This window comes from Xenopus tropicalis, chromosome 7 (assembly GCF_000004195.4).
Source record: "Xenopus tropicalis strain Nigerian chromosome 7, UCB_Xtro_10.0, whole genome shotgun sequence".
Taxonomy (NCBI): Eukaryota; Metazoa; Chordata; class Amphibia; order Anura; family Pipidae; genus Xenopus; species Xenopus tropicalis.
Genome location: NC_030683.2, coordinates 128,072,500 through 128,098,916, shown reverse-complemented (window position 1 = coordinate 128,098,916; position 26,417 = coordinate 128,072,500). Strand labels below are relative to the sequence as shown.

General features: G+C 45.0%; 1 protein-coding gene across 1 annotated transcript in view; it reads left to right on the top strand.

Annotated features, from left to right (window-relative positions):
* Nucleotides 1–22,865, top strand: part of LOC116412020 — a 388,305-nt gene extending 365,440 nt beyond the window's left edge. The window contains exons 342-352 of the mRNA XM_031905216.1: nt 357–1,583; nt 3,248–3,277; nt 4,753–5,081; nt 6,223–6,793; nt 7,809–8,407; nt 8,497–9,064; nt 10,017–10,609; nt 17,700–18,267; nt 19,140–19,339; nt 21,246–21,448; nt 22,730–22,865. Of these exons, the coding sequence (XP_031761076.1) occupies nt 357–1,583; nt 3,248–3,277; nt 4,753–5,081; nt 6,223–6,793; nt 7,809–8,407; nt 8,497–9,064; nt 10,017–10,609; nt 17,700–18,267; nt 19,140–19,339; nt 21,246–21,416 (4,856 nt within the window). The 3' untranslated portion in view covers nt 21,417–21,448; nt 22,730–22,865. The remainder of the gene's footprint in view (nt 1–356; nt 1,584–3,247; nt 3,278–4,752; nt 5,082–6,222; nt 6,794–7,808; nt 8,408–8,496; nt 9,065–10,016; nt 10,610–17,699; nt 18,268–19,139; nt 19,340–21,245; nt 21,449–22,729) is intronic.
* The last annotated feature ends 3,552 nt before the right edge of the window (nt 22,866–26,417 follow it).

Below are 26,417 nucleotides of genomic sequence, written 5' to 3'. Positions count from 1 at the left end.
CTCAATTATCTAAAAATTTTTAAGAGAAAAACAAAACAATCATATAGGAATTTTTTTCCCCTCTGCGGCAAGAGGCTTCAGATGGGGTTTTTCGCCTTCCTCAGGATAAGCTAGCAGTTAGGCAGGTTATATATAGGCATTATGGTTGAACGTGATGGACGTATGTCTTTTTTCAACTTCATTTACTATGTTACTATGTATACACCCACAAAACACATAAATAAATCTTGAAAAAAATCCAACTTTTCTCAGAAAATTGTAGTAAATGGGCCCCTTAAATTTCAATTCAGAAATTAAACATAACTAAGTTGTTACAAGGACTAAGTTATATGAATAATGATTATATTTTTTTTCAGGACCTTATGATGTGACCTCCCTTGGTAAAGAGTTTATCACTGCCTTCCTGCAGAATCACAATCCCAAAGAGGTTCCACAGCTAGAACTTTTCCTTACTGGCACAACTCCCGACACCACAGTCACCGTCACCGTCAGCCAGTCTAATTTCCAGAAAACACTGAAGGTCGGAAAAGATGAAACTATATCAGTTCCTATTACGGAACCCGTGGAGATGCAAGGGACTGGAAGATCCCCACGTTCTGTAGTCATTAAGTCAGATTCTGAGATTACCATTGTTTCCAGTAACTATAAATACGCCAGTGGAGATACAGCTTTGCTTTACCCAGTACAAAGGTTGGGAAGAGAATATTATGTATTTACCCCTCCATTCGGTCCTGGTTCAGCCTTTAAGGAGTTTGCTGTGGTGGCTTATGACAAAGCCACAACTGTTGATGTTGACGTTACCGGAGCTATTAATTTTGATGGAAAGGACTATCCAAAAGGTAGTAGATTGACACTATCCCTTGAACCTTTCCAAGCTGTGCAGTTCCAGAGTCCTGATGATCTCACAGGGACCAAGGTGGTCTCTCAGTATCCTGTAGTTGTCCTGAGCGGGCACACATGCTCCAAGAAATATGGAGATTGTGACCATGTATATGAGCAGCTCTTACCCGTCCCCAGCTGGGGAAGTGCATTCTTCATACCGCCCTTGTCTTTCCAAACAAAAGCTGATTTTGTATTTGTCGTGACTTCTGAAGACACCACAATTAATTACCAAAGTGGGAAGGAAACGGGAAAGAAAAATGTAAAAGCCGGTGAATCAACTCAGTTTGAAATTACACAAACATCACCTTTGTCTTTAGACGCCAGTAGAAATATTCAAGTCTTCCTTTACGGCGCTGGTGGGACATCCAAAGGCCAACTATTTGGTACCTTCCTTACCAGTATAGCTGCCATTACATCATTTGGATCAGCTTATCAAATCATTGGCCAGGAGAGGTATGAAACCAACTTTGCTGTATTTATAGTCAAAACATCCGATAGAGCACAACTACGTTTTGACAGGAAGCCACTGCAAGGCTTGAAATGGAAGGCATTCCCTGGATCGGAGTACTCTTGGGCAGAGTATGACTATGGCCGCAAGTTTGCTTCTCATTTGGTTGAGCATTCTTCATCTTCATTTGGATTGTTGAGCATTGGCTACTCCCCAAGTACAAGCTATGCATCTCTAGCTCCAATTATACGCGGTAAATGTTTCTTATTTCATTCTAATTTGATTTGTGAATTTAAATGAACTACATCCATAGTAATAATTGTGGCAAATTGTAGGTATTTACGGGTCTAAACAGCGACAAATACAAATCATGTCACTGTCTTGAAAAAATAGGGGTGCACCAAATTCATCATTTTGGACCAAATACCACATACTCATGAAACACAGGTTTTAGGATGGCAGTTCATTAAAAAAAGTCAAAATAGGCGAGGATGCTCACTTTGGGGGCTACCTGAATGCCTCCATACTAATAAACAGTAAAAAAATGCAAAATGTATTCAAAATCCATATAACAAACCCAACGTGTTTCAGACCTTTATCAGGAACAAGCAAAAAACGAGGTGCAAGCCTTCCTCTTCTACATCTTCTTCTACATCTTCTACATTGAGTTCAGCCTTCAAACAGGGGTCACTGAACCCGGTAGCCAAAAAAACTAGTGATGAGCGAATCTGTCCCTTGCAAAACTGCAAGAAAATTCGCAAAATGGCGAATAATTTGTGAAACGCCTTTGTCTTGTTTTTTTTGTTGTCGCCCGCATCTTTTTTGTCACCCACACTTTTTTGGCCACGCCTGTGCCTTTTTTTTATGCGACCACGACTTTTTTTACACCGGCGTTCCCAACTTGACGCGTGACAAATTTTCCTGCAGAAAATTTTCACTGACGTTTCGCGAAACAATTTGCCAATGGCGCAATGCGGAAATTCGCTGCAAATCCATGCCTGGTGAAAAAATTTGCTCATCACTACAAAAAACTATTATTTAGTGATGAGCGAATATGTCCCATTTCGCTTCGCCATAAAATTTGCGAAATGGCGAAAAAATTCGGGAAACGCATTTGGCACACAATTTTTTTGTCGCCTGCGTCTTTTATTACTACCACGTACTTTTTGTCGCCAGCGTCTATTTTGTTGTCCCCTGCGGTTTTTTACACGGCCGCGCCCATTTTTTACGCGACCATGCCCATTTTTTGATGCGAAAGAGCCCAATGTGTTGCTACCCCGCTCTTTTTTGCAGCGACCACACCACAATTTGGCGCGCGGCGAAAAGTTCCCCGCAACAAATTTTTCCATGGCGATATTTCTCTGAAGTTTCGCAAAGTAATTCGCCAATGGTGAAATGCGGAAATTCGCTGCAAATCCATGCCTGCCGAAAAAATTCGCTCATCACTACTATTATTCTGTGCAAATTGCCTTAGGATTTCAATGTCTATGACATACTAATTTAATTTAAATCTACACAACCCCTTTTAACATTTGCCTACAAATGCTTGTTTACAATTATTTTGTATAAATTAATTTCTTCTGTAAGAACAAATATTTTCTGAACAATTAAAAATACAAAAATATGTACCCAGTACAACATTTTTTTACATTTAATAATCCATTATATATTTTAATTTTTGAAAGTAGTTCTTGTTCTAAAGATTTTGTGTGGTTTTGTTTAAAAAGTGGGGTACCTGGTTTTTCTTGGGATCAAAAAACCCGAATGATCCCCAAATTGATCGCTGTTCAGATTTTTTGTGTTTTTTTTATTAATGAGTAATTCATTTATTGTTTTGTTTTGCATGTATCTATCTTTAATTGCATTTGATTTTAATGTAATATTTTATTAAGTATTTTTCCTTTCCATCCCCACCAGGGCCTGCAGTTCCACTTCCAAAAGCAAAAGGTAATCCATTTTTATTGATGAAGGAAAGTCATTTTGGCATTTTACTGCCAATAGATTTGCCACATTAGTGCCACCTAGAACCCTATATTTATTCTGCAGAAAGCTTTACCATACCTGAGTAAACAGCCCTAGAATCTCCCTCTGTTTGTTTAAAATAACAGCTGTCATTTTAGCTCGGTCTTCATAGCTTCCTGCTGCAGCTCTAGCCGTTATAGCTCAGATTACACATTCCAAAGGGTAGGGGAAGTGAGATTTTATTAAGACACAGATTTATTAGCTTGCCTCTGTAAAATTACAAACAAATTACCCCTGAAAACCTCTAAAACCACAAGTAAAAATTGTTACAATTTGCCTAGGACAGCACCCGTTGACTTCGACATAACCTCTATAGCTTTTACATGGCGTAGTTTTGGCTGTGTGCTTTTTCGCTTAACCACAAATTTTAGTTGAGTTTTTGTGAAAATGAGTACAATTCGCGTTTTTTTTTTTTGCTAAAAAACACTTTTTGGGAAATGTAATCTGCACCCCTAAGTCTTAACAGGTCTATACTCTGCTGAGATTTGAATACTTTATAAGTAACAATGGATATATGTTCTACAAACATTTGGGTAGGCATCATAATAAATTACAATAGTGCATGTCTTTAAAGGAGAAGGAAAGTCATTTTGGCATTTTACTGCCAATAGATTTTCCACATTAGTACAATCTAGAACGCTAGATTTATTAGAGAGGCTTCAGATGGGGTTTTTTGCCTTCCTCTGGATCAACTAGCAGTTAGGCAGGTTATATATAGGCATTATGGTTGAACGTGATGGACGTACATCTTTTTCAACCTAGCTTACTATGTAAATAGATGTTCTAAAAGCATCTTCTGATTTTTCTTTTTGCATGATTAGACAATGTCCTATATATTCTGCAGAAAGCTTTACCATACCTGAGTAAACAGCCCTGGAAGCTCCCTTAAGATAGCATCTGCCATTTTAGCATTTTTAGTTTATTGGCCTGTAGGAGATTGGTCAAGTCTCAATTTAGAGAAGGAAAGGCATGTTGGCATTTTACTGCCAATAGATTTTCTACATTAGTACAATCTAGAACTGTATATATATTAGAGAGGCTTCAGATGGGGTTTTTGCCTTCCTCTGGATCAACTAGCAGTTAGGCAGGTTATATATAGGCATTATGGTTGAACGTGATGGACGTACATCTTTTTTCAACCCAACTTACTATGTAAATAGATGTTCTAGAAGCATCTTCTGATTTTTTTTGCATGATTAGACTATGTACTATGTATTCTGCAGAAAGCTTTACCATACCTGAGTAAACAGCCCTGGAAGCTCCCTTAAGATAGAATCTGCCATTTTAGCATTTTTAGTTCATTGACCTGTAGGAGATTGGTTATGTCTCAATTTAAAGTTTACAGAGCAAATAAAGCTCAGAAATAACTCTGACAAAACTTTCTTCTGTCCAATTTCCAGATGAATGTAGTGATGTGATCTGCCGAATTGAAGAGACTTGTAAGATTAAGAATGGACAAGGGATCTGCGAGCCAAACTACGTGGGGACCTGCTGGGGCTGGGGTGATCCTCACTACAGCACCTTTGATGGCAAGAAATTCGATTTCCAGGGAACATGTTCTTATATACTTACTCAGTATGCTGGCAATGACACTGGCCTGCAGCCCTTCAGTATTATGGAGAAGAACGAAAACAGAGGAAACAAAGTGGTGTCATATGTGAGGCACGTCACCATAGAGGTGTATGGTCATAAGATCACTATGAAGAAAGGAGAAAGTCCAAAAGTCAGAGTAAGTAGTACAACCCTAAAGGGAAGGATGTTTTAGCTTTCAATAAGAAAATGCCATAACTGAAGTAATAGCAAATGTAGTAGTAGTATGTAGAATAACATATATATTCAACTTCAAATTTTAATTGGGGAGCAAAGTTTTCCTTCCCCTAGTAACCCATAGCAACCTATTCTTTATGATTAAGATGTTTTTCATTTAATTGGCTGCCGTGAGTTACTAGGGTGGCAAAACCCCATTCAGTGTTATTGCCTTTTTCTCTCTAGTAATAAAACAGTACCTGTACTTGATCCCAACTAAGATATAATTACCCCTTATTGGGGGCAGAACAGTCCTATTGGGTTTATTTAATGGTTAAATGATTCCCTTTTCTCTGTAATAATAAAACAGTACCTGTACTTGATCCCAACTAAGATATAATTACCCCTTATTGGGGGCAGAACAGCCCTATTGGCTTTATTTAATGGTTAAATGATTCCCTTTTCTCTGTAATAATAAAACAGTACCTGTACTTGATCCCAACTAAGATATAATTACCCCTTATTGGGGGCAGAACAGCCCTATTGGGTTTATTTAATGGTTAAATGATTCCCTTTTCTCTGTAATAATAAAACAGTACCTGTACTTGATCCCAACTAAGATATAATTACCCCTTATTGGGGCAGAACATCCCTATTGGGTTTAATTTAATGGTTAAATGATTCCCTTTTCTCTGTAATAATAAAACAGTACCTGTACTTGATCCCAACTAAGATATAATTACCCCTTATTGGGGCAGAACAATCCTATTGGGTTTAATTAATGTTTTATTGATTTTTTTTAGTAGACTTAAGGTATGAAGATCCAAATTATGAAAAGACCCCTTATCCGGAATGCCCTTAGTCCCGAGCATTCTGGATAATGGGCCCTATACCTGTATTATGTTAAGCACCAACTCTTCTGCTGTTGTGGACTCCAGCTGCCATTTTGGATGGCTGAACACCAAAGATTTGGACCAAACATAATAGTTGGGTTCTCAACAGCTGGTGGATAGTGAGTTTGATTGGAGCCTTTATTTTATTAAATGGAAATGGGAATATGATGTGAACCCATGTTGTATGTCAACTGAGCAAGTCTATAACAAAATATTTTGAATCGCTACTAGGTTGATGGCGTACTGCAAAACTTACCGGTAACACTGGAAGGCGGAAAGATAAAAATAATTAGGAGTGGTAAAACCGCACTTCTTATTACGGACTTTGACCTTAGAGCTTCATATGATTGGAACTGGCATGTCATAGTTAAGCTGCCGAGTAGCTACCATGGTTTGACCACAGGACTTTGTGGAAACTTAAACAAAGATCCAGCTGATGACATGTTCATAGAAGGGAATGTCCCAGCCGCTTCCATCACAGAGTGGGCCAAGAGCTACAGATTAAATGATCAAGACCCATTCTGCAGTGATGCTTGCGTCGGCCAATGTCCCTCTTGCGATGAAAGTCTGAAGAACCAATATAGAGGGGAGAAATCCTGCGGCATGATCACCGACAGCAATGGACCCTTCAAAGAATGCCAGTCCACAATAGATTCGGAAAATTTCTACAGCAGCTGTATCTACGACGTGTGCATGAACGGGGGAGCAAAGGTCTTCCTGTGCCAAGCTCTTAATGCTTACGCCACTGAATGCAGGAAAGAAAACATAAATGTAGCAAATTGGAGAACTGCAGCTGGATGTCGTAAGTATGGCTATTATTGGAAGATAAAACCACATCCATATGACACTGTTCTAAAGCTGCCACATTAATATAGTCATTTTCCATCCAAAGGCATGTTGGGTAGGGGGTTCCTCATGGTGAGGGCAGTGAGGGGGTTGGGGAATGCCCTGCTGGGGGATGTTGGGTAGGGGGTTCCTCATGGTGAGGGCAGTGAGGGGGTTGGGGAATGCCCTGCCGGGGGATGTTGGGTAGGGTGTTCTTCATGGTGAGGGCAGTGAGGTTGGGGAATGCCCTGCCGGGGGATGTTGGGTAGAGGGTTCCTCATGGTGAGGGCAGTGAGGTTGGGGAATGCCCTACCGGGGGATGTTGGGTAGGGGGTTCCTCACGGTGAGGGCAGTGAGGGGGTTGGGGAATGCCCTGCCGGGGGATGTTGGGTAGGAGGTTCCTCACGGTGAGGGCAGTGAGGAGGTTGGGGAATGCCCTGCCGGGGGATGTTGGGTAGGAGGTTCCTCACGGTGAGGGCAGTGAGGGGGTTGGGGAATGCCCTGCCGGGGGATGTTGGGTAGGGGGTTCCTCACGGTGAGGGCAGTGAGGAGGTTGGGGAATGCCCTGCCGGGGGATGTTGGGTAGGGGGTTCCTCACGGTGAGGGCAGTGAGGGGGTTGGGGAATGCCCTGCCGGGGGATGTTGGGTAGGGGGTTCCTCACAGTGAGGGCAGTGAGGTTGGGGAATGCCCTGCCGGGGGATGTTGGGTAGGGGGTTCCTCATGAGGGCAGTGAGTGTATAGACAGGTCAATATAGGTTTATGTGTGGGTGCTGGGTTCACTTGGAAGGTTTAAACTTGATGGACCTTGGTCTTTTTTCAACTCAACTTAACTATGTAACGATCTATCTAAGAACACAACCCATGAGTAACCAGCAGATGTTTACACAATGTTTAAAAATATCTAGTTCTACTCAATTAGCACTCCTTTTTCTAACAAATGAATATTTACCATATAGATATTCATATTATTTTTGTATTTTTTTTATTACAGCCCTGGATTGCCCAGCCAACAGTCACTATGAGGCTTGTGCCACTGCATGTCCGGCCAGTTGTGCTGACAGAACAGCCCCAGACACGTGTAAAGAACCTTGTGTAGAATCCTGCCAGTGCAACGACGGTTTCATCCTCAGTTCAGACCAGTGTGTTCCAAGCACAAGCTGCGGCTGTAACTATAAGGGTCTGTACTACCAAGCTAATGAGGAGTATTGGGCTGACGACACTTGCAGTTCCTATTGTAGATGTGACCCACAGTCTGGGCAAGTGGTTTGCCAGGAGAGGAGATGTAAAGCCAGTGAGGTGTGCAAAGTAGTCAGTGGTAAACGGGGCTGTCATCCATCTGGTTTTTCAACTTGTATAGCCTCTGGAGACCCTCACTACACAACCTTTGATGGAAGAAAGTTTGACTACATGGGCACGTGCGTATACCAGATGGCCAAAGTTACTTCCGCTGATTCATCATTAACCCCCTTTAGCGTCACTGTTCAGAATAACAATCGCGGAAAGAAATCCGTATCTTATACTAAAGTTGTGACATTTGAAGTCTACGGCCAGAGGATAGTTGTCGACAAAGATAGACCTCGAGTAATTCAGGTAAGGATCGTAAAGCTGGTATCGGAAGTTCATATGCCCCTATCCCCAGTTCCGGCCAAGGTGTTAAACAAGATCTTTTTTTTCTTCAGGTCAATGGTGTTCAGACGCAGCTTCCCTACTACTACGAAAATAATAAAATAGTTGCATATATCAAGGGTATCCATGCGTTCATCAAGACGGATTTCGAGGTTACTGTGACCTTTGACTGGAACAGTTATGCCAGAGTGATTGTTCCCCAGAATTACGCCAATGCAGTCAGTGGTCTGTGTGGCAACGGCAACAAGGACCCAAGCGATGATTTCATAATGGGCAACGGTGCCAAAGCCAAAAGTGAAAAAGAATTTGGGGACAGCTGGAAGGTGGCTGACGTTCCTGGATGTGACAAGGGCTGTGAGCCCAACTGTCCAAAGTGTAAAGAGGAAAATAAGGGCAAATACAAGAGTGACCAGTATTGCGGCATCATTACAAAAGCTGATGGACCTTTTAAGAACTGCCACGCAACAGTCAATCCAACATCATACTTCGACGACTGTGTGTTTGATACTTGTTATTTTGAAGGACAGTCGGTCGCCCTGACAAGTGCCGTTTCCAACTACGTCTCCGCTTGCCAGGCTGAAGGAATCATGGTTCTTGAATGGAGAGCAGGTTTCTTCCACCGTAAGTGTTTAGATTTCAGTTGTAGTAGGTGCTTGTTGCATTTTCACATGATTGTTGTAGGCTCCAGAAGATTATATAAAGAGAAACTTTTGCTGTAATTTTCTTAGAACCCCCCCCCCCAAAACTATGCTTATTCAAAGAGCAAGGGTCTGGCTGAACTGTACACAAGACAACCCTGTCCTTGCTGCCTGCAACAGAGTAGGAAGTGGAGTAGAGTTGGTAGGAACAGGGCCTCATTGTAGACAGCCCCCACCAAGGCTCCTTAACTTGTGTGGCTGAATGAAAGCTTCTTCTGTTAGATTAAGCTTTACTTAATAGCTCCAAAATATATAGGTAAAATGAACAAACAGTTGAATCTGCTCAGGAAGTTTGGCTGATTTCCATCATGTGGGCCCGATGTATGGTAAGCTGGGCTGACAGATATCAGGTAACTAAAGGTCCCCATACACGGGCAGATTGTAGCTGCCGATATGGGTCCCTTGGACCGATTCTGCAGCTTATCACCCCGTGTAGGGGCAGAAACGAGGGGCCTGGCCGACCGATATCTGGCCTGAAATTGGCCAGATCAGGTTACAAAAATTCAGTCGGATTGGGGACCGCATCGGCTCGTTGATGCGGCCCCCGAACCGACTGCCCCTCGCCGCCAGTATAATTCGATCAAAAGATAGAATTATTTTTTTTTTATCTACACGCTCCCCGATATTGCCCACCCGTAGGTGGGGATATCGGACACAGATCCGTTTGCATGGTGATCTCGCCAAGCGAGCGGATCTCAGCATGTATGGGGACCCGTAGATCTTGGTGCATTTAGGGTTATCTCTTCTGGCTAAAAAATGTATTTCCATCAGTCGGGCAAAAGGCAAGTTCAACTTGTGTCCATTTTAGCATTTGACCCTTGTGCAAATGAGCCCTGTAAAGTTTCTTAATATATTTACTTTTTTGTGTCTTGTAGAACTTTCTTGTCCTCCAAACAGCCATTATGATATTTGCGGAACGGGTTGTGCCCCAACGTGCCATGGCCTTTCTTCTCCCCAAAACTGTAAGGCTTCCTGTTCAGAAGGCTGCTACTGCGACAGTGGGTTTATTCTTAGCGGAGGGGACTGTGTCCCAATTACCGAGTGCGGCTCTTACTATAAGGGAAAATACTACAAAAAAGGAGAGAAGTTCTACACCGATGACACATGCACGGAATATTGCCACGTCCGTAACAATGGAGATGTTTCCTGCCAGCTCCTTCCCTGTGCAGCAACGGACACGTGTGTTCCTCTGGACGGAATCCGAACCTGCCGGTCGAATGGGTGTGGAAAATGCACAATTGCGGGGGCTAACATCAAAACCTTCGATGGACTGAACTATGACTTCCAAGGAACATGCGCTTACACATTGGCTCAGGCTAATCCCAGCGACGCACGTCTTGTACCTTTCTCGATTACAGTGGAAAACGAGTTCCTCGATCAAAGCAAACTAGTTGTACAAAAATCTGTAACGCTGTCCATCTACGGTTACGATATCACCATTGTAAGGGGAGAAAAATATACTGTGCTTGTAAGTATTGTTTTACACCACGCTAGTATAATAAGTCGTAGATAAGGGCTCATTTGCGAACCTAGATAGTGTGCAAAGTGCAAAAAAGGCCACAATTGGGCATTTTTTTTGCACTTTGTACACTGTGTCTGGGAGTGCACAGATAGCTGGAGGCCTCTGTTTTCCATCAGCGAAGTAAAGCACAGAGGGGGGGGGGGCACATAGACATAGAGCAAAGCACAGCCTGTGGTGGGACAAGGGCTTCCAAAATGAGCACCAAGGTATGTGTTCTTGTGCCCCTCTCTTGCAGTTGCACCACCTCCAGGGACTGTTATGATCACCCTTAGGCTTGGGTGCCAGCATAGTAATTAGACTCAAGCTTGATAGGATGTTTTAATTAGACAGGTAAAACCTCTTTTAATTACTTCAGAAACATCAGTATCTAGTAACAAAGTAACATAGTAACATAGTAAGTTGGGTTGAAAAAAAGACATACGTCCATCAAGTTCAACCATAATGCCTATATATAACCTGCCTAACTACTAGTTGATCCAGAGGAAGGCAAAAAAACCCCATCTGAAGCCTCTCTAATTTGCCCCAGAGGGGAAACAATTCCTTCCTGACTCCAAGATGGCAATCGGACCAGTCCCTGGGGCAACTTGTACTGAGAGCTATCTCCCATAACCGTGTATTCCCTCACTTGTACTGAGAGCTATCCCCCTACCCCTGTATTCCCTCACTAGTACTGAGAGCTATCTCCCCTACCCCTGTATTCCCTCACTTGTACTGAGAGCTATCTCCCCTACCCCTGTATTCCCTCACTTGTACTGAGAGCTATCTCCCCTACCCCTGTATTCCCTCACTTGTACTGAGAGCTATCCCCCTTACCCCTGTATTCCCTCACTTGTACTGAGAGCTATCCCCCCTACCCCTGTATTCCCTCACTTGTACTGAGAGCTATCCCCCTACCCCTGTATTCCCTCACTTGTACTGAGAGCTATCTCCCCTACCCCTGTATTCCCTCACTTGTACTGAGAGCTATCTCCCCTACCCCTGTATTCCCTCACTTGTACTGAGAGCTATCTCCCCTACCCCTGTATTCCCTCACTTGTACTGAGAGCTATCTCCCCTACCCCTGTATTCCCTCACTTGTACTGAGAGCTATCTCCCCTACCCCTGTATTCCCTCACTTGTACTGAGAGCTATCTCCCTACCCCTGTATTCCCTCACTTGTACTGAGAGCTATCCCCCCTACCCCTGTATTCCCTCACTTGTACTGAGAGCTATCTCCCATATCCCTGTATTCCCTCACTTGTACTGAGAGCTATCTCCCCTACCCCTGTATTCCCTCACTTGTACTGAGAGCTATCTCCCTACCCCTGTATTCCCTCACTTGTACTGAGAGCTATCCCCCCTACCCCTGTATTCCCTCACTTGTACTGAGAGCTATCCCCCTACCCCTGTATTCCCTCACTTGTACTGAGAGCTATCTCCCCTACCCCTGTATTCCCTCACTTGTACTGAGAGCTATCTCCCCTACCCCTGTATTCCCTCACTTGTACTGAGAGCTATCTCCCCTACCCCTGTATTCCCTCACTTGTACTGAGAGCTATCTCCCCTACCCCTGTATTCCCTCACTTGTACTGAGAGCTATCTCCCCTACCCCTGTATTCCCTCACTTGTACTGAGAGCTATCTCCCCTACCCCTGTATTCCCTCACTTGTACTGAGAGCTATCTCCCCTACCCCTGTATTCCCTCACTTGTACTGAGAGCTATCCCCCCTACCCCTGTATTCCCTCACTTGTACTGAGAGCTATCTCCCCTACCCCTGTATTCCCTCACTTGTACTGAGAGCTATCTCCCCTACCCCTGTATTCCCTCACTTGTACTGAGAGCTATCCCCCTACCCCTGTATTCCCTCACTTGTACTGAGAGCTATCCCCCCTACCCCTGTATTCCCTCACTTGTACTGAGAGCTATCCCCCCTATCCCTGTATTCCCTCACTTGTACTGAGAGCTATCTCCCCTACCCCTGTATTCCCTCACTTGTACTGAGAGCTATCTCCCTACCCCTGTATTCCCTCACTTGTACTGAGAGCTATCCCCCTACCCCTGTATTCCCTCACTTGTACTGAGAGCTATCCCCCCTACCCCTGTATTCCCTCACTTGTACTGAGAGCTATCCCCCTACCCCTGTATTCCCTCACTTGTACTGAGAGCTATCCCCCCTACCCCTGTATTCCCTCACTTGTACTGAGAGCTATCCCCCCTACCCCTGTATTCCTCACTTGTACTGAGAGCTATCCCCCCACCCTGTATTCCCTCACTTGTACTGAGAGCTATCCCCACTTGTACTGAGAGCTATCCCCCCTACCCCTGTATTCCCTCACTTGTACTGAGAGCTATCCCCCCTACCCCTGTATTCCCTCACTTGTACTGAGAGCTATCCCCCTACCCCTGTATTCCCTCACTTGTACTGAGAGCTATCCCCCTACCCCTGTATTCCCTCACTTGTACTGAGAGCTATCCCCCCTACCCCTGTATTCCCTCACTTGTACTGAGAGCTATCTCCCCTACCCCTGTATTCCCTCACTTGTACTGAGAGCTATCCCCCCTACCCCTGTATTCCCTCACTTGTACTGAGAGCTATCCCCCCTATCCCTGTATTCCCTCACTTGTACTGAGAGCTATCTCCCCTACCCCTGTATTCCCTCACTTGTACTGAGAGCTATCCCCCCTACCCCTGTATTCCCTCACTTGTACTGAGAGCTATCCCCCCTACCCCTGTATTCCCTCACTTGTACTGAGAGCTATCCCCCTACCCCTGTATTCCCTCACTTGTACTGAGAGCTATCTCCCCTACCCCTGTATTCCCTCACTTGTACTGAGAGCTATCCCCCTACCCTGTATTCCCTCACTTGTACTGAGAGCTATCCCCCCTACCCCTGTATTCCTCACTTGTACTGAGAGCTATCCCCCTACCCCTGTATCCCCTCACTTGTACTGAGAGCTATCCCCCCTACCCCTGTATTCCCTCACTTGTACTGAGAGCTATCCCCCCGTACCCCTGTATTCCCTCACTTGTACTGAGAGCTATCCCCCCTACCCCTGTATTCCCTCACTTGTACTGAGAAGCTATCCCCCTACCCCTGTATTCCCTCACTTGTACTGAGAGCTATCCCCCATACCCCTGTATTCCCTCACTTGTACTGAGAGCTATCCCCCCTACCCCTGTATTCCCTCACTTGTACTGAGAGCTATCCCCCCTACCCCTGTATTCCCTCACTTGTACTGAGAGCTATCCCCCTACCCCTGTATTCCCTCACTTGTACTGAGAGCTATCCCCCCTACCCCTGTATTCCCTCACTTGTACTGAGAGCTATCTCCCCTACCCCTGTATTCCCTCACTTGTACTGAGAGCTATCCCCCTACCCCTGTATTCCCTCACTTGTACTGAGAGCTATCCCCCCTACCCCTGTATTCCCTCACTTGTACTGAGAGCTATCTCCCCTACCCCTGTATTCCCTCACTTGTACTGAGAGCTATCCCCCCTACCCCTGTATTCCCTCACTTGTACTGAGAGCTATCCCCCCTACCCCTGTATTCCCTCACTTGTACTGAGAGCTATCCCCCCACCCCTGTATTCCCTCACTTGTACTGAGAGCTATCCCCCCTACCCCTGTATTCCCTCACTTGTACTGAGAGCTATCCCCCCTACCCCTGTATTCCCTCACTTGTACTGAGAGCTATCCCCCTACCCCTGTATTCCCTCACTTGTACTGAGAGCTATCCCCCCTACCCCTGTATTCCCTCACTTGTACTGAGAGCTATCCCCCCTACCCCTGTATTCCCTCACTTGTACTGAGAGCTATCTCCCCTACCCCTGTATTCCCTCACTTGTACTGAGAGCTATCCCCCCTACCCCTGTATTCCCTCACTTGTACTGAGAGCTATCCCCCCTATCCCTGTATTCCCTCACTTGTACTGAGAGCTATCTCCCCTACCCCTGTATTCCCTCACTTGTACTGAGAGCTATCCCCCCTACCCCTGTATTCCCTCACTTGTACTGAGAGCTATCCCCCCTACCCCTGTATTCCCTCACTTGTACTGAGAGCTATCCCCCCTACCCCTGTATTCCCTCACTTGTACTGAGAGCTATCCCCCTACCCCTGTATTCCCCTCACTTGTACTGAGAGCTATCTCCCCTACCCCTGTATTCCCTCACTTGTACTGAGAGCTATCCCCCCTACCCCTGTATTCCCTCACTTGTACTGAGAGCTATCCCCCCTACCCCTGTATTCCCTCACTTGTACTGAGAGCTATCCCCCCTACCCCTGTATTCCCTCACTTGTACTGAGAGCTATCCCCCCTACCCTGTATTCCCTCACTTGTACTGAGAGCTATCTCCCCTACCCCTGTATTCCCTCACTTGTACTGAGAGCTATCCCCCCTACCCCTGTATTCCCTCACTTGTACTGAGAGCTATCTCCCCTACCCCTGTATTCCCTCACTTGTACTGAGAGCTATCCCCCATACCCCTGTATTCCCTCACTTGTACTGAGAGCTATCCCCCCTACCCCTGTATTCCCTCACTTGTACTGAGAGCTATCCCCCCCTACCCCTGTATTCCCTCACTTGTACTGAGAGCTATCCCCCCTACCCCTGTATTCCCTCACTTGTACTGAGAGCTATCCCCCCTACCCCTGTATTCCCTCACTTGTACTGAGAGCTATCTCCCCTACCCCTGTATTCCCTCACTTGTACTGAGAGCTATCCCCCCTACCCCTGTATTCCCTCACTTGTACTGAGAGCTATCCCCCCTACCCCTGTATTCCCTCACTTGTACTGAGAGCTATCTCCCCTACCCCTGTATTCCCTCACTTGTACTGAGAGCTATCTCCCCTACCCCTGTATTCCCTCACTTGTACTGAGAGCTATCCCCCCTACCCCTGTATTCCCTCACTTGTACTGAGAGCTATCTCCCCTACCCCTGTATTCCCTCACTTGTACTGAGAGCTATCCCCCCTACCCCTGTATTCCCTCACTTGCTAAGAATCCATCCAGCCCCTATATAAAGTTATATAATGTATCAGCCAGCACGACTGATTCGGGGAGGGAATCCCACAACCTCACAGCTCTCACTGTAAAAAATCCTTTCCGAATATTTAAATGGAACCTCCCTTCTTCTAAACGGAGTGGGTGCCCTCGTGCCCGTTGGAAGGACCTACTGGTAAATAAAACATTAGAGAGGTTATTATATGATCCCCTTATATATTTATACATAGTTATCATGTCACCCCTTAAGCGCCCCTTCTCCAGTGTAAACAAACCCAACTTGGCCAGTCTTTCCCCATAACTGAGACTTTCCATACCCTTTACCAGCTTAGTTGCCCTTCTCTGGACCCTCTCTAACTCAATAATGTCCCGTTTGAGCACTGGAGACCAAAACTGAACAGCATATTCTAGATGGGGCCTTACCAGCGCTCTGTAAAGTGGAAGAATAACCCCCTCCTCCCGTGAATCTATACCCCATTTAATACAGCTCAATACCCTGTTTGCCCTTGCAGCTGCTGCCTGGCATTGCTTGCTACAGCCAAGTTTATTATCTACAAGGACTCCAAGGTCCTTCTCCATTATGGATTTGCCTAGTGCAGTCCCATTAAGGGTATACGGGGCTTGCATATTTTTACATCCCAGGTGTATGACCTTACATTTATCCACATTAAATCTCATCTGCCACTTAGCTGCCCAGATTGCCAGTTGGTCAAGATCCTGCTGCAGGGATGTCACATCCTGGATAGAATTGACTGGTCTGCAGAGTTTTGTGTCATCTGCAAACACTGATACATTACCCATAATACCCTCCCCCAAGTCATTTATGAACAAATTAAACAAAAGTGGACCCAGTACAGAACCCTGAGGGACCCCACTGAGAACCTTATTCCAAGTAGAGAATGTGCCATTAACAACCACCCTCTGTACCCGATCCTGTAGCCAGTTTTCTATCCATGTGCAAACGGCTTCACTAAGACCAATAGACCTTAGCTTAGAAAGCAGTCGTTTGTGGGGAACGGTATCAAATGCTTTGGCAAAATCCAAATAGATGATATCTACTGCATCCCCACTGTCCAGCTTCTTACTTACCTCATCATAAAAAGCAATTAAATTGGTCTGACATGACCTGTCCTTCATAAAGCCATGCTGATTACTGCTCATAATGGCATTCTCCACTACATAATTTTGAATGTGATCCCTTAACAAGCCTTCAAATAACTTGCCCACCACGGATGTCAGACTTACAGGCCTATGCGCTCCTCATTTTCTATCTTTGCCTTCCGGATTGCTGTTTTACAACACTTGTTATAGTGTTTATACTCATTAAACGCAGCTACTGTCCCCTCTGACTTATATTTCTTAAAAGCTTTCCTTTTTTTCCCTATTAACTTCTTTACCTCAGAGTTAAGCCACATAGGGTGATTCTTAACACTTCTACTTTTTCTTATTAATGGAATGAATTGAGAACAGTAATGATTTAATATAATTTTAAATGACAACCATTTCTGCTCTGTGTTTTTATCAGAAAACATAATGCCCCAATCTATGCCCTGAAGCGCTGCCCTTAAGGAGCTAAAATTTGCCTTCCTAAAATTCATTGTCTTTGTTGCCCCCGTGTTTCCTGCACCAAACATCAAATGAAATAACATTATGGTCACTATTACCCAGGGGTTCAACCACTTGCACATTTGCTATACGTTCTGGGTCATTAGAGATCACTAGATCTAGTAGAATTAGGTCTAAAGAACTGGACTTTCCTAGTAAATCTTTCACCATTCATCTGAGTGGCTTCTTCCTCGGTTGAGGACTGAAGAAGATCCACCACCAGTAGAAGGTGTGTCAACAAAAAGAACACCTGTAAAGACACCTATGTCTAGATTTCGGTGAAGCCTATAGCTGAAAATAAAAGCGTTTTACGATACTGGTAATTTTATTATTAAGTTAAGGGAACCTAACTAGATTTTGTTCAAGTATTGCTTTCGATGAATATGTAGTCATTAAACCAACCGATTAGTGGTTGAAATGCTTCCACTTACGACTAAATATCTCTCCTAGATGAACGGAGAAGTCAAGCAACTCCCTGTGTTCTGTCCATGTGGGAAGGGCTTCGTAAACAAAGAAGGCCACTATATAGTCATCCAGACAGAAGCCGAGGTGAAAGTCCTCTACGACGCCGCCCACAGAACAATTGTTCAGATTCCCGGAAGCTATGAGAATAACCTGCAAGCGCTTTGTGGAAACTTTAACAATGAAATTACAGATGAGTTCATGCTTCCTAATGGAACCATCGTCACCGACGTGAATGTCTTTGGAGCTTCATGGAAAGCCCCAAGTGATGACCCTGCATGCCAGGATGGATGCGGGGACAACTGTCCAGCACTGGATGCTATGAAAGTTGCTGCGTACAGTCAAGAAACAAGGTGTGGATTGATGAAGGCTCCAAATGGACCATTTAAAGGCTGCTTCTCAAGAATTAACCCTAAGCATTACTTTAAGAGCTGCGTGAAGGATTTGAGCATCTTGGAGGACGACAGCGTCCTGTGTATGCACCTTCACGGCTTTGTGGCTGCGTGTCAGGCTGCAGGGGCGGAGATTAAACCCTGGAGATCGGATAAATTCTGTCGTAAGTTCTATGTTCTTATCCTTTGGGTTCTGGGTTCTGTAATTGATCAGCATCATCTAACTATAAAGCTCCATCTAGATATGCAGGTAAGGTTGGTCACCTTTGGCCCAGCCTGGCAATATATCTGAAGAGGTTCTTCATCAAAATTCGTATTTGTGTCATTTTTTTATTATTTTTTTTTCTACTTTGAAATTGAAAAAAATTGAAAAAAAAAACCTTAAATCACAGGAAAATATGAAAGCTGAGAAATAACTCCCTAAGGGGGTTATGTAATAAAAGGCACTAAGTAACCCCATAGTAACTAGTGATGAGCGAATCTTTCCCGTTTTGCTTCGCCATAAAATTTGTGAAATGGCAAATTTTTGTTGCCCGCGCTTTTTTGTTATGTGACCGTGCCCAATTTTTACACATTTTTTTACACGACCACGCCCTTTTTTGATGAGGTCACGCCCAATTTGCCACACAGCTAAAAAAATCCCGCGCGCCAGGCATGGATTCACAGCGAATTTCCGCATTTCACCATTGCCGAATGGTTTCGCAGTGGAAAAAGTCCATTTTTTGCCGAAACAGGACAGATTTGTTTATTACTATTAGCAACCAATTATAGTGACCTTTTTCTATTATAGGAAAAAAACTTCTGTATTTAGGGAAATGATGTTGACTTACCCAAAACAGTCTTATAGGTTTCCACCAATAGGGTAAAAATCCCGGCAGTAAATGGGAAGGGTGAGTGACAGTGATAGAATCAAGTAAAAAGGGGGTGGAGTCACTAGTACGTTAGCTAGGGTGGCACAGGTAATATCACCTTAGCATTTTATGACGTTCCTTTCTTTCTAACATGCTCTTCCTCTTCTTCTTCTTCTTCTCTTCAGCTCTCGAGTGCAAGAACAAGAGCAGTTATGACTTATGTACCAGGACTTGTGACCAGAACTGCGCTTCCCTGACCACTCCCTACAGCTGCACCCAAAGGTGTTTTGAAGGCTGTAAATGTGCCGAAGGGCAGTTCTTTAATGGAGACGAATGTGTCCCGATGGAGAAGTGCGGCTGTGTAAACGAAGGAACGTACTTCAAGGTGGGTTGGGTTTATGAGGCTAGGACTCTTCTACTTGATCTTAAAGGGGCAAATCTCCCTAAAAGAAAGTGTCCTTTATTTCCAAGAAAGCAATAGTTTAGTGAATGAGATTAAGGTTGGAAAGTCATCTGATCCCCTTAAAGGTATAATATCTATAATGGTTCATTTCCAACCCCAAGAAGATAAAATTAAGTGGCAGTTATATCAAAATTCAAATTTGTAAAATTTTTGTGGGTTTTTATACCACAAAAAAACTCACATATTAGAAAAGAATGTTTAGATAATCCCATTTAGAACCATAGTAACATAGTAAGTTGGGTTGAAAAAAGACATATGTCCATTAAGGTCAACCATAATGCCTATATATAACCTGCCTAACTGCCAGTTGATCCAGAGGAAGGCGAAAAACTCCAAGATCCAGAGGAAGGCAAAAAAAAAAAACCAAGATCCAGAGGAAGGCGAAAAACCCCAAGATCCAGAGGAAGGCAAAAAAAAACCAAGATCCAGAGGAAGGCAAAAAAAAAAACAAGATCCAGAGGAAGGCAAAAAAAAAAAACAAGATCCAGAGGAAGGCAACCCCCCCCCCCCCCCAGGAAGGCAAAAAAAAAAACAAGATCCAGAGGAAGGCAAAAAAAAACCCAAGATCCAGAGGAAGGCAAAAAAACCCCCCCAAGATTCAGAGGAAGGCAAAAAAAAAACAAAATCCAGAGGAAGGCAAGAAAAAAAACCAAGATCCAGAGGAAGGCGAAAAAAAACCCAAGATCCAGAGGAAGGCAAAAAAACCAAGATCCAGAGGAAGGCAAAAAAAAACCCAAGATCCAGAAGAAGGCAAAAAAAAAAACCAAGATCCAGAGGAAGGCGAAAAACCCCAAGATCCAGAGGAAGGCAAAAAAAAAAAACCCAAGATCCAGAGGAAGGCAAAAAAAACCCAAGATCCAGAGGAAGGCAAAAAAAAAACCAAGATCCAGAAGAAGGCAAAAAAAAAACCAAGATCCAGAGGAAGGCAAAAAAAACCCCAAGATCCAGAGGAAGGCAAAAAAAATACCCAAGATCCAGAGGAAGGCAAAAAAAACCCCCAAGATCCAGAGGAAGGCAAAAAAAACCTAAGATCCAGAGGAAGGCAAAAAAAACCAAGAACAGAGGAAGGCAAAAAAAACCAAGAACAGAGGAAGGCAAAAGAAACCCCAAGATCCAGAGGAAGGCAAAAAAACCCAAGATCCAGAGGAAGGCGAAAAACCCCAAGATCCAGAGGAAGGCAAAATAAACCCAAGATCCAGAGGAAGGCAAAAAAAACCCAAGATCCAGAGGAAGGCAAAAAAGAAAAACAAGATCCAGAGGAAGGCAAAAAAAAACCAAGATCCAGAGGAAGGCAAAAAAAAACCAAGATCCAGAGGAAGGCAAAAAAAAAACCCCAAGATCCAGAGGAAGGCGAAAAACCCCAGATCCAGAGGAAGGCAAAAAAAAACCAAGATCCAGAGGAAGGCAAAAACCCCAAGATCCAGAGGAAGGCAAAAAAAACCAAAATCCAGAGGAAGGCAAAAAAAAAAACCCAAGATCCAGAAGAAGGCAAAAAAAAAACCAAGATCAAGAGGAAGGCAAAAAAAAAAACCAAGATCAAGAGGAAGGCAAAATAATATATTGTGATAATTACAGAAAGGAATACAGCAGGCCACACACAGATGGACTTTTTTTTAAAAAAAATTGCCATTTTTCAATGAAACCATATTATTATCTTTGCACACAGTGAATAAGCTGCTCTAGGCCCATATGGCAGACATTTTACTGCAGGGGTAATGTTAGCAGCACCGCAGATCAATAAAATGTGGCCCAGTTGTATAATTATGTGACAGACTTGGATTTACCCCATAATGTCAGCTCATGTGTCTTATTTTCTGCTCTGGTTTAGGTTGGGGAGTCAATAATAACACAAAACTGCAGAAATAAATGTTCCTGTGGGGACGGAGGAACCGTTTCCTGTGATGCCATTTCCTGTGAAGGTGAACAGACCTGTTCTGTAAAAAACAGACAGCGGGGATGCTTTGCCGGGAGAAGTAGGTGGAGCATTACAATGCAGTGATGTCATAAGGGAATGGACATCTGTGTCAAATGGTCAGTACCAACAGTTGAAGTGCTGAATGTTCAACAGATAATGATCTATGCTGCCAGTAAAATATATCTACCGAAATGTTGGCCTTATAAAATAAAATACTGCTGCGCTGCAAGTTGGAGTGATATCCCCCCCCCCTCACCCCCAGCAGCCGATCAGCAGAACAATGGGAAGGGAGCAAGATAGCAGCTCCCAGTAGGTATCAGAATAGCACTCAATAGTAAGAAATCCAAGTCCGGCTTGGGACTCCTCCATTTACATGGGAGTAGGAGAAACAATAGGTTAGCTGAAAGCAGTTCTAATGTGTAGCGCTGGCTGAAAGCTCAGACTCAGGCACACTTTACTGCTGCGCTGCAAGTTGGAGTGATATCCCCCCCCCCTCACCCCCAGCAGCCGATCAGCAGAACAATGGGAAGGGAGCAAGATAGCAACTCCCAGTAGGTATCAGAATAGCACTCAATAGTAAGAAATCCAAGTCCGGCTTGGGACTCCTCCAGTTACATGGGAGTAGGAGAAACAATAGGTTAGCTGAAAGCAGTTCTAATGTGTAGCACTGGCTGAAAGCTCAGACTCAGGCACACTTTACTGCTGCGCTGCAAGTTGGAGTGATATCCCCCCCCCCTCACCCCCAGCAGCCGATCAGCAGAACAATGGGAAGGGAGCAAGATAGCAGCTCCCAGTAGGTATCAGAATAGCACTCAATAGTAAGAAATCCAAGTCCGGCTTGGGACTCCTCCATTTACATGGGAGTAGGAGAAACAATAGGTTAGCTGAAAGCAGTTCTAATGTGTAGCGCTGGCTGAAAGCTCAGACTCAGGCACACTTTACTGCTGCGCTGCAAGTTGGAGTGATATCCCCCCCCCTCACCCCCAGCAGCCGATCAGCAGAACAATGGGAAGGGAGCAAGATAGCAGCTCCCAGTAGGTATCAGAATAGCACTCAATAGTAAGAAATCCAAGTCCAGCTTGGGACTCCTCCAGTTACATGGGAGTAGGAGAAACAATAGGTTAGCTGAAAGCAGTTCTAATGTGTAGCACTGGCTGAAAGCTCAGACTCAGGCACACTTTACTGCTGCGCTGCAAGTGATATCCCCCCCCTTTCACCCCCTTTCCCCCCCCCCCTTCACCCCCAGCAGCCGATCAGCAGAACAATGGGAAGGGAGCAAAATAGCAGCTCCCAGTAGGTATCAGAATAGCACTCAATAGTAAGAAATCCAAGTCCAAAATAAAAATAACAAAATGTGACAAAACAACAATACATAATAAATCTCTGTTTTTTTCCAGGTATCAAATGAACCCAAAGTGACTCAAGATGAATCAGCAAATGTATTAAATGTTCAGTGATTAATAGCGAGCCCCACATTTCCCACCCCTAAAATAAATGTGTTGTCACTTAAATGAAATAAATTGGTCAATGAAACTTTTTGTTTTGTGATTATTTTCATTTTATTTTGTACAGTTGAACCAAATAAGTAATAGCAGAACAGAACATGTTATCACTATATTAATGAATATGGGACTATGGGGCTACCCTAACAAATACTGTATTGGTGTCTGACTTCATATATAGGATATGTCAGTATGAAACAATAGATGGGTCAGTTTCAGCAACAATCAGAAATCTTTTTTTTATTTTATCACCAATTAATCATCTTCTGTAATTGTAATATTTCTGTGATTCCACCAGGGGGCGATGCAGGCGGCAGGTAGCGGGTCATGTCCTGGAAACCAGCAGGGTTGGTTGCAGGTCCATGAAGGTAGAATTGTGGTTGCGGGTCTGGGTGCGGGTTGCGGGCCTGAATAGGTGACAGGCCTGTTAGGCAGGAGCAGGGGAGGATTGTGCATGATGGGCTGGTGTTTAAGCGCAGGAACGCAGTCCCGATTAAGTGGGAGGGAGAGAGAGCAAAATCCCCCGGGAGCAGGTTTGTGTGCCGGAACCTCATGAAGCAGTCGCTGGGTTTCACCCCAGCCGATGTATTCGGCTTCATTACTGTGTCTGACACGGAGTATGAGGTGAGCTTCAAGGTGTCAGAGGGGCTGGAGAGGTTCTGGGCGCTGTATGAGCAGAAGAAAGGCTTGTTGGACTGGGAGGGGTTCCGGGCAATCCCAATCTCTAGGCCTGAGGTAAAGACGGTCACAATAATGTTCAAGCACGAGTCTGTCCCCCCTGAGGATGTGCTCATTTGGCTAAAGCGCCAGTGCATCGTCCTGTCCCCCCTTAGGGAGGTGAATAATGAGGAGGGTTTCTGGGTGGTTGGGTGGTGCGCCCAGGTCAGGCTGCGGGCACAGAACAACATCATCCAACATCTGCCCAATTCCTTCTTTATAGGGAAAGAGAGGGGCACCTGCTTCTATCCTGGGCAGCCCTGCCAGTGCTTCAAATGTGGGTCTAGGCGCCATCTCGCCAGTGATTGTGAGACCAAAGTGTGTGCGCTGTGTGGGGCCCAGGGCCACGTGGGTAAGGAGTACGACAAGATTCGCTGCAACCTGTGCGCCGCCTTGGGTCACTCACACCGAGAATGCCCAGAAGCCTGGCACAACATCCAGAGGGCTTGTCCCGGGGTGGAGAGGGAGCTGTTTGAGTCAGAGGAGATGGAAGTGGCCAGAGAGCAGGAGAACGTCCCGGAACCCCCAGCAGCACAAGGGGAACCAGTGAGGAGCCAGAGGGAGGAAGGGAGGCAAGAGGGGGCAGCTTCTGTGGAACAGGCGGTGGAAGCCAGGGCAGCAGTGGCAGAAAGCAGGGCTATAGTGGCAGGAAGCGGGGCAGTGGCAGAGAGCGGGGCAGTGGCAGAGAGCGGGGCAGCAGGGGCAGAGAGCAGGGCAGCTGTGGCAGAAAGCGGGGCAGCAGGGGCAGGAAGCAGTAAAAAGGCAGTAAAAGCTGGGGCAGCAGAGGAAGGGAATAAGAAGAAGGAGTGGAAAGTGGCCGGAAAAGCAGGGAAAGCAAAGAAAAAGCCTGGTAAAATGGTTTTCAGCAGCAACCTGGAAACATCCAACAGGTTTACTCTGCTCGAGGGCAAAAGTTGGGGTGATCTGGCAGAGGAGGAGGAGGAAGAGCTCAGTAGGATGGAGAAGGAGGAGCTCAGTAGCATGGAGGAGGAAGAGCTCAGTAGGATGGAGAAGGAGGAGCTCAGTAGCATGGAGGAGGAAGAGCTCAGTAGGATGGAGAAGGAGGCAGAAGGCTCAGTAATGAAAGGGGAATCAGGGGAAGAAAGAGAAGGAGCCGTGACCCCTAATGAGTCCCTCAGCCCTATCAGGGTGCAGAGTGAGCCTGGGGGGGAGATGGTAGAGGACTCGGGCAAAAAGAGAAAGGGCAGATCCCCTGGGGGCAGCAGGCAGGGATCCTCAGAGAGTCTTGTCTTCCTAGAGGTGGATGGGGGTTTTCATGGGATCGGGGGGGTACAGGTGAAAAGGTTCAGTGAAGAAGGGGAGGAAATGTTGCCCAAAGTCCCCAAAACTTCATCTGAAAATGGCCGGTCCCAACATTAAATTCTGCACTGCCAATGTCTGCAGTATAAAGAACTTTAGGACAAGATCAGAGGCTTTTAAGACCTTAGAAAAATGTGATGCAGATGTGATTTTTATAATAAATCTGAGATATACAGCGCAAAAAGGGACTGGCAAAAAGGCCCGTCTTTCTGGTCCATAGCTGAGGAGCCAGATCGATGTGCTCATAGGTGGGGTCTCTTTCCGCCTAATTAATGTGTATGGGCCACAAATGGCTGCAGAGAGGAAGAACCTTCTGTTTAACATCAGGCAGTATCTCTGTACCTCCATGCATGTAATCCTTGCTGGGGACTTTAATTTGGCTCTGGGGCAGGGGGACAGAACGGGCAGGTACAACAAGTACGAGGGAGTGTGTCTCACTGACATGGTGTCCCAGGCCGGTCTGGTCGACGTGGTCACATTTGGGGGGCGCAAGGCTGAACACACCTACTTTTGCAGCAACAGAAGCAGTAGGCTGGACATGGCTTTTGTTAAAAAGGGTGAGAATTTCTCCAATGTGACTGAGACTTTGGTTGATTTCTCAGATCACCTGGCCATATCCTTTACGTATGGCACCTCCAGTTCTCCTAAGATGGGGAGAGGCCTCTGGAGACTGGGCATCGGCATACTAACAGAGGAATCCACTAAGGTTTCCTTCCAGAGGCTCTTCTCAGCTGTACTGTCTGAAGTCTTGAACTTTTTTGTAAATATGTGAATATTCTTATCAATAAAAAAATTCCTACCCATATGTATAAATACAAATATACAGAGAAGGAATGTTCTGGGCACACAATAAGCTGTACCCCCATACTGTACTGTCTAAGGGAAACACTATGGCACCCCCTACCCATATGTATAAATACAAATATACAGAGAAGGAATGTTCTGGGCACACAATAAGCTGTACCCCCATACTGTACTGTCTAAGGGAAACACTATGGCACCCCCTACCCATATGTATAAATACAAATATACAGAGAAGGAATGTTCTGGGCACACAATAAGCTGTACCCCCATACTGTACTGTCTAAGGGAAACACTATGGCACCCCCTACCCATATGTATAAATACAAATATACAGAGAAGGAATGTTCTGGGCACACAATAAGCTGTACCCCCATACTGTACTGTCTAAGGGAAACACTATGGCACCCCCTACCCATATGTATAAATACAAATATACAGAGAAGGAATGTTCTGGGCACACAATAAGCTGTACCCCCATACTGTACTGTCTAAGGGAAACACTATGGCACCCCCTACCCATATGTATAAATACAAATATACAGAGAAGGAATGTTCTGGGCACACAATAAGCTGTACCCCCATACTGTACTGTCTAAGGGAAACACTATGGCACCCCCTACCCATATGTATAAATACAAATATACAGAGAAGGAATGTTCTGGGCACACAATAAGCTGTACCCCCATACTGTACTGTCTAAGGGAAACACTATGGCACCCCCTACCCATATGTATAAATACAA